General features: G+C 38.6%; 1 protein-coding gene across 1 annotated transcript in view; it reads left to right on the top strand.

Moving 5' to 3' along the window:
• Positions 1 to 6,619, top strand: part of SCUBE2 (signal peptide, CUB domain and EGF like domain containing 2) — a 116,509-nt gene extending 109,890 nt beyond the window's left edge. The window contains 2 exon segments of the mRNA XM_061610378.1: positions 3,232 to 3,311; positions 5,221 to 6,619. Coding sequence (XP_061466362.1) covers positions 3,232 to 3,311; positions 5,221 to 5,373 — 233 coding nt within the window. The 3' untranslated portion in view covers positions 5,374 to 6,619.
• Positions 6,620 to 12,112: the final 5,493 nt, after the last annotated feature.

Raw genomic sequence — 12,112 nt, 5'->3', positions numbered from 1 at the left:
TAAGGAGGAAGGAGGGTTGATACTAGAGATATTAACAGGGAATCCTAGAGGTCTCTAAGATTCCCTGTTAATCTCTGTAGCATTCACCCCTTAATGATTTTTGATTTTTTTAAAAAAACTGTGTCAGAAAATAAATCGAAAATCCAATGCCTTCAAGATTAGTCCACAAAGAGAACAAATGGGAAGATTTTTTAAAAATCTGGTCCCAAGTCCAGTTTGGGCGGACTTCTCCTCCATTCCTAGTATAGGTAGAAGGTGGATATTTTATGTGTCGGGTCAAGACACACTTCATTCAACATGAAATGACATGGGTTTAACCTTATGAAATACAATATGAAGATATTTGGAGGTAGGATGGCGGGGGGGGAGGGGAGATGTCTGTTTATGGTAACTCCCTCAAATTGTATCAGATTTTGTATTTTATATGCCAGATCACATTTTTACACAAAATGGTATATGTGAGTACTTTGAGGTAGCCTGGGGTCTGAACACCTTTAAGTTGCTTTGTTGCAATTTAGCTTTTATCTTTTGATTTAGGAAATACTGTTATGGGTTATTGCTCTATCTCAAGAAATGCCTTTTCTCATAATGGTACAAATAGTTTCACGGTTTCCACTTTGAAGGTGAATTTCAGACCAATCGGTGTTTCAGACAAGAGGCAAAGAAAAGTGGAAATTTTACTTCTCTCATGTGATCTGTTTGGCAATTATCCTAAGCTAAACAAGAACTACACTGGGGTAACAACCAGATCTGGTTAGGGCAAGATGGACTCTAAATGCCTACAAGTCTGCAGCACTTGAAGAGCTACATCCTTTGACTTTGCTGCAAATCAGAGGCAACTTTCCAGTCTCTTTAGTTGGAAACAGGATTTGTTCCACATTTTTTTAAGCTGAGGTTAATCTGATTCCCATCCTGAATACACATCAGTGGAAACAGGATAGTATGTTCAGTGCAAAAATAGCAAATGCTGTTAAATAATGGTTTTGCTTATTATACAAAAAAGTAAAGGGGAGGAAAGTAAGAATGTTTGGGGGGATATTTTTAACATGTTGTTGTTATGTGCCTTCAAGTCGACTACGACTTATGGCGACCCTATGAATCAGTGACCTCCAAAGCATCTGTCATGAACCACCCCGTTCAGATCTTGTAAGTTCAGGTCTGCGGCTTCCTTTATGGAATCAATCCATCTCTTGTTTGGCCTTCCTCTTTTCATACTCCCTTCTGTTTTTCCAAGCATTATTATCTTTTCTAATGAATCACGTCTTCTCATGATGTGTCCAAAGTATGATAACCTCAGTTTCATCATTTTAGCTTCTAGTAATACTTCTGGTTTAATTTGTTCTAACACCCAATTATTTGTCTTTTTTGCAGTCCATGGTATGCGCAAAGATCTTCTCCAACACCACATTTCAAATGCGTTGATTTTTCTCTTATCAGCTTTTTTCACTGTCCAACTTTCACATCCATACACAGAGATCAGGAATACCATGGTCTGAATGATCCTGACTTTAGTGTTCAGTGATACATCTTTACATTTGAGGACCTTTTCTAGTTCTCTCACAGCTGTCCTCCCCAGTCCTAGCCTTCTTCTGATTTCTTGACTATTGTCTCCATTTTGGTTAATGATTGTGCCAAGATATTGATAATCCTTGACAAGTTCAATGTCCTCATTATCAACTGTAAAGTTGCATAAATCTTCTGTTGTCATTACTTTAGTCTTTTTGACGTTCAGCTGTAGTCCTGCTTTTGTGCTTTCCTCTTTAACTTTCATCAACATTCGTTTCAAATCATTACTTGTTTCTGCTAAGAGTATGGTATCATCTGCATATCTTAAATTATTGATATTTCTCCCTCCAATTTTCACACCTCCTTGGTCCAATCCTGCTTTCCGTATGATATGTTCTGCGTATAGATTAAATAAATAGGGTGATAAAATACATCCCTGTCTCACACCCTTTCTGATGGGGAACCAGTCAGTTTCTCCATATTCTGTCCTTACAGTAGCCTCTTGTGCAGAATATAGGTTGTGCATCAGGACAATCAGATGCTGGGCAACCCCATTTCTTTTAAAGCATTCCATAGTTTTTCATGATCTACACAGTCAAAGGCTTTGCTGTAATCTATAAAGCACAGGGTGATTTTCTTCTGAAATTCCTTGCTCCATTCCATTATCCAACATATGTTTGTGATATGATCTCTGGTACCTCTTCCCTTTCTAAATCCAGCTTGGACTTGTGGCATATCTCTCTCCATATATGGCAAGAGCCTTTGTTGTAGAATCTTGAGCATTATTTTACTTGCATGAGATATTAATATCAATAATTACTGCATTCCCTGGGATCCCCTTTCTTTGGAATTGGGATGTATATGGAACGCCTCCAGTCTGTGGGCCATTGTTTAGTTTTCCGTATTTCTTGACAGATTTTAGTCAAAATTAGGACTGATTCAGTCTCAGTAGCTTGTAGCAACTCTATTGCTATGCCATCTGTTCCTGGTGATTGGAAGAAACAAAGTATTTTAAGAGCAGCTTTCACCTCGCATTCTAAAATTTCTGGTTCTTCATCATATGGTTCCTCCGTGAATGAATCTGTCATCCTGGCATCTCTTTTATAGAGTTCTTCAGTGTATTGCTTCCATCTTCCTTTTATTTCATCTCGGTCAGTCAGTGTGTTCCCCTGTTGATTATTCAACATCCCTACTCTTGGTTTAAATTTCCCTTTCAGTTCTCTAATCTTTTGGAACAGGGCTCTTGTTCTACCCTTTTTGTTGTATTTTTAACATAGGGTGGATTTATTTAGCACAAATGTGTTTGAAGTATGCCACATAGCCAAAGTTTATATATTTCTCTAAGGCTGCTTATGATTTCTGCCTTGGATGGATTAATAGTAAGGAGCTTAGTGTGGATCATTTTGAGTCTTTATCTTAATAGTATGATTTCTGTCTTGAAAGCATTTTAGAATATATATTAAATGTACTAATCTGAAAAGTGTTGTTTTAATTATAAATACATGCAAATACATAAATATAGTTAGATTTTATTTATTTACTTAAGCATTTCCCCACTCTTTCGCCAAAAAGGCTCTCAGAGTGACTTACCATAAAAAGTAGTAAGAATCCGTTATTACTGTTCAGTCCAAAGATGTGTTTATGTGCTGCTGATATAACTAATTGAATATTTGTGATTCTACAACAAAATCAGCAAAGCAAGTAATGCATGTGTGTCCCCAACAGAGGATTATCAGGAATTAATAGAAGACATAGTCAGAGATGGTAGACTGTATGCATCAGAAAATCATCAAGAGATCCTCAAGGTAAACTTCCTCTAAAACATAAATTCATAAATTACTACCGTCTGTGAAGATAAAGAATACATGCTTTGTTTACAGTCTGCTGTGATGGAGAGGAGGATAAACAGGAAAAGAATAAGCAGGCATATCTATCAAACAGAGAGCAGTACCCTAATTATATGTGTGTTTCCTGCCACACCTAGTCTGACAAGTGTGGTGGAGGCAATGTTAACTCAAAATATCATAGAATCATAGAGTTGTAAGGGGCCTATAAGGCCATCGAGTCCAGTTCCCTGCTCAGTGCAGGAATCCAAATTAAAGGATACCCGAAAGGTGGCTGTCCAGCTGCCTCTTGAGTGCCTCCAGTGTTGGAGAGCTCACCACCTCCCTAGGTAATTGGTTCAATTGTCATACCGCTCTAACAGTTAGGAAGTTTTTCCTGATGTTCAGCTGAAATCTGGCTTCCTGCAACTTGAGCCCATTAATCTGTGTCCTGCACTCTGGGATGATTGAGAAGTGATCCTGGCCCTCCTCTGTGTGGCAGCCTTTCAAGTACTTGAACAGTGCTATTATCTCCCCTCAGTCTTCTCTTCTGAAGGCTAAACACGCCCAGTTCTTTCAGTCTCCCCTCATAGGACTTTATTTCCAGTCTCCTGATCATCCTCGTTGCCCTCCTCTGAACCCAATGAGGCCTAGCCAGTGCCGAATAGAGGGGAAGCAATGCTTCTGTTAATGCATCCTAATGCAGCCTAAAATAGCATTTGCCTTTTTTGCAGCCACACCACACTGTTGGCTCATATTCAGCTTGTGATTAACAACAATCTCAGGCTCCTTCTCACATGTCGTATGGCTGAGCCAAGTATCCCCCATCTTATAACTGTGCATTTGGTTTCTTTTTCCTAGGTGTAGAACTTTGGACTTATCCCTGTTAAATTTCATTCTATTATTTCATCCCAATGCTCCAGCCTATCAAGACCCTTTTGAATTTTGTTTCTGTCTTCCAAGGTATTAAATACCCCTCCCAATTTTGTATCATCTGCAAATTTGAAAAGCATTCCCTGCACCTCCTCAGCCAAGTCATTAATAAGAATGTTGAAGAGCACTGGGTCCAGGACCAAGCCCTGTGGTACCCCGCTTGTTACTTCCCCCCAGTTTGAGAAGGAACCATTGATAAACACTCTTTGAGTATGATTCTGTAGCCAACTGTGGATCCATCTGTTAGTTGTTCTATCTAGCCCACATTTAGCTAGCTTGCTAATCAGAATATCATGGAGCACTTTGTCAAAAGCTGTGCTGAAGTTGATATATATTATGTCCACAGAATTCCCACAGTCTACCATGGAGGTTACCCAGTCAAAAAATGAGATAAGATTAGTCTGACAGAATTTGTTCTTGATAAATCCATGTTGGCTTCTAGTAATCACTGCATTGTTTTCAAGGTGCTTACAGACTGACCATGTGGATAACAAGCAGAAAATGCAAATGGTGCCCTCTTCTGATAGTAAAAATGTAATGACAATAACTGAAAATATGATACCCATTAATATTGCCCCAAACCTGCTACCTGAAACAGCTGTCTCAGCTTGCTTAATGGTAGCGCCTTCAATGCAATGATTGCAAAGGCAAATGCTGATGTTTGCAACTTGTGGAAACAATGATAAGAGCATTCGTAACTACCTAGCAATTATAAATGTCTTCCTTCCCATCTTCAGGAAGCATAGCGTGATGATAGCAATGATATGTAGGCATATGTGGTTAACCTGGCCTAAGCCTTAACATTTCAGTGGGTATCCCTTTGAATTGTAGGAAAGTGCTAATACAGTCCTTCCTTGACCTCAATATTTAATAGGAACTATAGTAAGAATTGTGCTTGCAATAGTGTTTAATCAAACTATATATTAAATGACACTCAAAATCTGCCTTATTCTTTCAGGATAAGAAGCTGATAAAGGCATTGTTTGATGTCTTGGCACACCCACAGAACTACTTCAAGTACACAGCACAAGAGTCCAGAGAGATGTTTCCAAGGTCTTTTATTCGATTGTTGCGCTCTAAAGTCTCCAGATTTTTGAGGCCTTACAAATAATGGATGCTATATCTTGAAAACTTAAAAATTCTTAACTATATGGCAGGAGATTTATTTTATATTCTCTATGATGGGTCAGGAAGATGACCAGTAAATTGTACAGAGTGTGTAAATTTTTTAATTAAAAATATAAGTATTTCATTGCCATATGTTTTATTTCTGTCATTACATGACCTTCTGCAGGAGTAGCCAGCATGGTACCCTCCAGATGTTGTGGACTATGACTCCTATCATCAACTAACCCTTGGCCATGCTGGCTGGGGCTGATGTAATCTGCAGTGTCTGGAGGATACCATGTTGGCTACCCCTGATCGCCTGGATGAGTGTTAGGCTGCAGTCCAATACATCTCTACTCAAAAGTAAGCTCCATTGTGTTCAGTGGGACTTACTTCCACAAAAGTGTGTATTGGATTGAAGCCTAAGTTGTAGAAAAGCTGGCCAGTTGCTTTTTCTAATTAAATATTAGATGCAACTGCATACATCTGTGAAATTGCCTCACCTTCAGTACTAACTATTGAGAGAATTAGTCGGCATTGTAATATAAGTTCTTCAGCTCTGAAAGGCTAATCTTGAAAAATTGTGTTTGTTGTTCTTTGAATTGTGCATGTCCTGCACAATTATTTTGAAAAGGCACGGCCCAAACACTTGGGCTCATGTGGTTGTTGCATATATGCAGTCTCTGAGATTTCCTCAATGGCAGCTATTCGAACAGTGCAGCTGCTATCTTAGAAATCGCAATACTATGTATTCACCACCTACTTGGAGGCACTGGTTCACACAAATTATTCTAGAAGCTGCACAAGATGTGATGAAAACCTGTCAATCATGCAAACAATACTAGATGCATTATCCAACTACACTGCAAAAATTTTAAATTTTAATTTCATCTTGGACTTGATGGAACTGATTTGTTACTGAAAATGTTAGTTTTGTGTCAGTTTGTCTTTATCTAGCTTAACTTATCCATATAAAATGGGTACAATTCTATTATTGGTAATCTGATATCCCCCTGGAGTGTCAAGAATTATTTCAGAATTTAACATTTAGAGGATACAGTGACTGAGTTCCATGGTAACTTTGTTTTTCCTCCAAATATTTCTTTTACAGCATCCAGCACACTGTTGATAAGATTTGGTTTAATTTTTTTAGTCCACAATTACAAAGAAATACTTCATTTTGAATGCTTCAGAATTTTTCCTAACGTAAGTTTGAAAATTTTGTTGTAAATACATGCTATCAAAAATGACTACAACATTAAAATAAAAATAATGAAGGGTCATACTTACAATAGTTGGCTTTTAAGCTCAGTATCTATCTGTCTGTTTGTCTGTCTATCTAATCATCTATCCAGGCAATTAATGCACAGTCCTATACAAGTCTATTCAGAAGTCAGCCCTATTAAATTCAATGGGATTCTTGGGGAAATATGTATAGGTACTAATTCTCTACTTGGCTTGTTAATCCTTCTATTCAATAGATTCTTAGGGTGGGTTACAAATTACAAGATATAAAATAATCTAAATAAAAATATTATATCCACAAATATTAAAAGTTACAGTTCTAAAACAAGTAGCATAAATCACAAACTAACATAAAACAATTTTGTTAAAAGCCAGGGACAATAAAGAGGTCTTCATGTGGTGTCAGTATTACAACAATGTAGGTGAGCCTCTTGGGGGATAATATTCTAAAGCTCAGTCACCACCACTGAGAAGACCTTCTCTCCAGTTGCCATTCACCATACCTTGGATGACAAAGAAATCCAGAGAAGGGTTTCTGCTGAAAATGTACATCTTAATGTGGAGAGTGGTTTCACGTAACCTAGCTCCAAGCCAGGAAGGATTTTAAAAGGCAAAACTAGCACGTTTCATTGAGCCTAGAAACAGACCTAGAACCAGTACCATCGATGACGTATCAGCATAATATCTTAACACCTGGTTTGAGTTATATCAAAATATCAGCTATGTTTAGAAGTAACTGAAGTTTCTGCTTTCAAATGTAGCCCCACTTAGAGCACATTACAATAGTTTAACCTGGAAGTTACCAGAGCATGGATAACTGAGGCCAGGCTTTCTATGGGATCACTTGTCCTGATCCCCCAAATTTTACTTTTGTGCTATGATAAGTACAAACTTTTTTTGTAGCAGTAATAAAGCAGAGATGTTTCAACCAAAGACTGAGCTGCACACAAGTGCTGCTGGTAATTTGATGTTGTCCTCTCAGTGATGTTGTTCAGGATGATTTCTTATTCCAGCTCTGAAAATTGTGCACAAATCCAAGACCTCTAGATTAGAATTAAGACTGCATAAGTATATTTAAGTTATTGCCTAAGTGTATCCAACTTCACTTCAAACTTTGTCATGCATCCTTGCATGGAATTTTCCATTTAGCTTCTAGGTAGGAAAATATTGGAATAATCATTATGTCTGTGTGTCAAGTCTCAAATAGTGAACTGTTCTATATATAAATGTAGAAAATAAATGAGTGTTTAATATGCTGCTATGAGTTAAAATGAAAGACATATCAAAGCTTACATTTTTAATATGCTATAGTGACCATAACAAGATTTCATCTGCCTTTTTCATATTGTGAACATTTCTTCTAAATAACCTCTCCCACTCTGCTTTGTGATAAAGTCTGAAATGTACATGTTCTACAGATGTTGAAATCCACAACCAAGTCATGTAAGGAAGCTATACGGACAGAGGCTGAAAACCTTTCTAGATTATAACCTAACCTTGTGTGACTACTGTTTGTGTAGTGGGTGCAGGGACAAAGTACATCCACTTTCTTCACAGCAGGGATTATGTCGTCATCTCCTGTGGCACTATTTGCCAGTCTTCTACTTGCCAAATTAAGCTTTTCTCCAAGAGACACTCGCCAAATAAGGTAAACAGAGAGATAGGTTACATTAACATGCCTGGCTAAGCACCTGCACTTCATAATTTACAACAACATCACTGGTGTCTGCAGTGACATCTGTAATGGGCACTTAAACATCAGTTCAAGTGATGTTTGCATGTATAACACAGCCATGATAGGTTAAATTCTGAAGATGTTCATACCATTTTCATACTTTCCAGTGGCACTAATGCCATCTGTTCAGTTGCAAATCTCAGTGATGTCAGTGAATGAGGCACATGGAAGTGATGAGTTGGCCCTAATTTCTAAAGAGAGAGGGGTCAAGCCTAAATTGTAATTGGAAGAAAGAGTAGCTATGAATGAACATTGCACGTGTAATCTTAGTGGGTTTCAGCATTGCTGTCAGATAATAATGCCACATGTAAGGGGGCCAATTTTACCTACAAGGAGACTGGAAGAAGGAGAGGGATGCTTTCTTAAGGTGGAAGTCTGGAGTTACCTAGCAACAGCATGATAAGATTTAAAGGCAATATAAGTAGGCAAATGTGAATTTTACAAGTGTGCCAGAGAAGATTTTGTGGTGGATACAGGAGGATAAGAAGGTCGTATCCACAGGGCCACATCTGTTGCGATTGGAATGGATGTCTCTCCATAGTACAGGGCTGGTCTTGTTAAAAGGTAGTGTGTGCAACTGGAGAAGATTTGGGGACAAAAAGAGAAAGATATTAGAAGTTAGTAAGGAGGGCTATGGATGCATATGTAGGATAAAACAGGTTTGTATAACAAAGCAGTCGAGGGGGTTAAGGTGTAACTAGTTGGGTTATTCCAAGTATACATCCATAACCTACTGTAGCAGCTTGCAGAGGCTTTTCAAATGCAGGAAATGCCAAGACTGTTATAAGCAACATATATTAAAATTACCTTAATTCTTCTGCTTTTGATGAATGTATGCATGAATGAGACCTTACATATGTGGCTTTTAATTACAGGCTCCCCCAACCAGATAAATTGAGGTGGCACAGTTTGAGATGGTGAATATTAGGTGTATACCCATCTATTTGACAGTAAAACTGATCCATTTGTTTTACAGAGCTTGGAAAAGTTACTTTTTTGAACTACAACTCCCACCAGCCCAATCCAGTGGCCATGCTGGCTGGGGCTGATGGGAGTTGTAGTTCAAAAAAGTAACTTTTCCAAGCTCTGGTTTTACATTAAATGGACAAAAAGGTAGTGAGCATATAAAATGTGCCCCATCTATGTTTGGCCTAGTGATATACGATGAAATATTATTTCAGTATTAATTTCAAAATATCTAAATTTCTCTGCAATCCTGGAAACACATTTGCACATATTTTTATCAACCCACGCTACAGAAAATTCATTCTCTTAGATTCAAAATCCAGACTTTTCCTAACCAGATTGCGAGGACTGTAGCTCAGTGGTAGAACATCTGTGTTACATGTGGGAAGGGCTTAGGTTCAATCCTTGGTACCTCCAAGTTGGGCTGGGAATGTCCCCAGTCTGACACTCTGGAGAGCCACTACCCATCAGTGCAGACAGTACTGAGCTAGATGAACCAATAGTCTAATAAGATTCAACTTCATATGTTCTTAAGACTGGAAATATTGTGCATGTCCAGTAGAGCTATCAGGAATGTTTGGCGCAGCTGCTGCGGCACTGGGTCCAGTAGTGTAGTGGCAAATTCGGACATGCAGGGTCCCTTCATGATTAGTTACAGCCACACCCATCCTTTTATATTTTTGGTGCTGGATTGAGAATGAGGTCCTTGTTAATGCATTTTCGTACATCAACAGACATTCCTAGGAGCCAATAAGCATGAAAGGAGAGTGTGTTAGCTACTCAGAATAGTCTTCTTAGTGGCTCAATCACCTCGTTTCACTCTGATTGGCTCCAATCAGCAGGAAAGGACAAGGAAGAATGTTAGAAAACTCTTCTCAGTGGGCAACACATTCCCCTTTCAGGTTGATTGGCTTGTAGAATGCGGAAGACATAGGGATCCTGGTTCCAAAAAAGTAAGGGTCTAAGACCCCCCAAGTCCCAGACAACTACACCCCTGACTAGGTTGCTGTACTGACTGGTGTGGCATATTACTGCTGTGGCTTTACCTATGGCCACCATGTGTGTTTTGTGTCCACATCTGCACCCACAGCTACAGATCATTGCTGGTTAAATAAGGCCAGTTGGCTGGTCACCTGCAATGCTAGGTGCAAAAAAAAAAAAAGAAAAGTAAATCCAGGACACAACAGAGTAAGAAAATGCTAGTTCGTGGAGATGATTTTTTTACTTGCACTTGGAATGCTAGCAAACGTACGTGCATTTCAAATAATCCTTTCTTCCTTACCACTTACTTTGGCAATAACCATCCACCCCTCATTGCTATTCTTAGATGCATCCACCAAGGGAATACTTTTTGTTGTTCTTTTAGTTTAAGAAACCAGAAAAACTGCACTAAGAAAAAATATTTGAAATGTTAAGATAGTTGTAGCTCCCTCTGCTTGACTTTCCAGGGGACAAACCTCCGCCTAGCTGAGGGCACATCCTCAAAAGGATTCCTAGGTAGGTGGCAAGATGCAAGACAGGACTCCTGCACCTTCAATGGATGCATAGGAGAGGGAATTTTGGCAGGTATAGTTTGCATGACTCCTGCTAGAATTCCCTCTTCTACATGTCTATTGACGTCACAAGAGCGCTATCCTCTTTTGCACCTGACCACCTTATTCTCTGCATGTGATACTTGTCTGACCAAGTGGGTTCTTCTGCCCGCTGTCCCATGGAATCAGTGGGCAGATGGATCCCATTTGGAGTGGAGGTGACATTTGAGTGGCTGAGTTCAGTCTTCAAAAATCAATATGGATCTTAGATCTACATATTACACAGAATGAGGAGGTAGAACTGTGGTCTGTACCAGTTCAGATTGAAGGTTGGGAATAATATTTTTGAATTCTTCCACATGAAAAAATATTCCTTTGAGAACATTTTGGAGGAGCTTTTATGATTAGTTTTCATTATGGGGTGGCATTTAATTATGGTTGGGGTGGCATGATTTTTAGTACTTTTTAGCTGTGCTGTTTTATGTTGTATTGTTATTTTGGTGGTTTGATTGCTTAAAACAGTTATCTTAAAAGGTGTGGTATAAATAGAAAAATAAATAATTCCCTGCATGCAGGAAAGTAACACAACATGGAGAGGGCTACACTAACTCTTTCCCCTTGATGTTATGTGGGTGTGGGTGTGGTATGACTACCCCCTTGCAGTCTGAAAGGGCAGGATAGAAATTCAATGAATAAATAAACCAATCTTGTCAGAGGTTTGCACCTTTTAATGTATCACATTATTTTTCTTATGATTAGATTCCTTGACTTGTAGAAATCTTTCCTTGATTTCCCACAAGAGGGCATCATTTATTTATTTATTTTAATTTATATACCACCCTAAGCCAAAAAGGCTCTCTGGGCGGTGTACATAGAGGATAAACCAGAAAATATATGAATAGAACAAATATAAGAAAATGTTGTACCAATTTTAGTAAAAATTGCTTCTAAGCAGTTATTATTATCTCAGGACCACTTTAAAGGACCAGGGGGTAGCATTCCAAAGTTAGGGTGAAGGGCAGAGTCTTTTCTTGTGGCAATATATTGGCTGTCAGCTCTTGGTGAGACATTTTCTTCTGGTCATCTGTAAAAACATTTTACACACATACACAACGCCATTCATTTTATTGTAATTGCTTTTTACCTGTCACTGGCCAAATCCACACCAAATTTTTATTTCACTTTAGACAGTCATGGCTTCCCCCAAAGAATCCTGGGTGCTGAGAGTGCCGGAAGAGGCCTTATTCCCCTCGCAAAGTTACAAT

This window comes from Rhineura floridana, chromosome 2 (genome assembly GCF_030035675.1).
Source record: "Rhineura floridana isolate rRhiFlo1 chromosome 2, rRhiFlo1.hap2, whole genome shotgun sequence".
Classification (NCBI taxonomy): domain Eukaryota; kingdom Metazoa; phylum Chordata; class Lepidosauria; order Squamata; family Rhineuridae; genus Rhineura; species Rhineura floridana.
The sequence above is the reverse complement of the archived record's forward strand: the minus strand, read 5'-3'. Positions and strand labels throughout refer to the sequence as shown.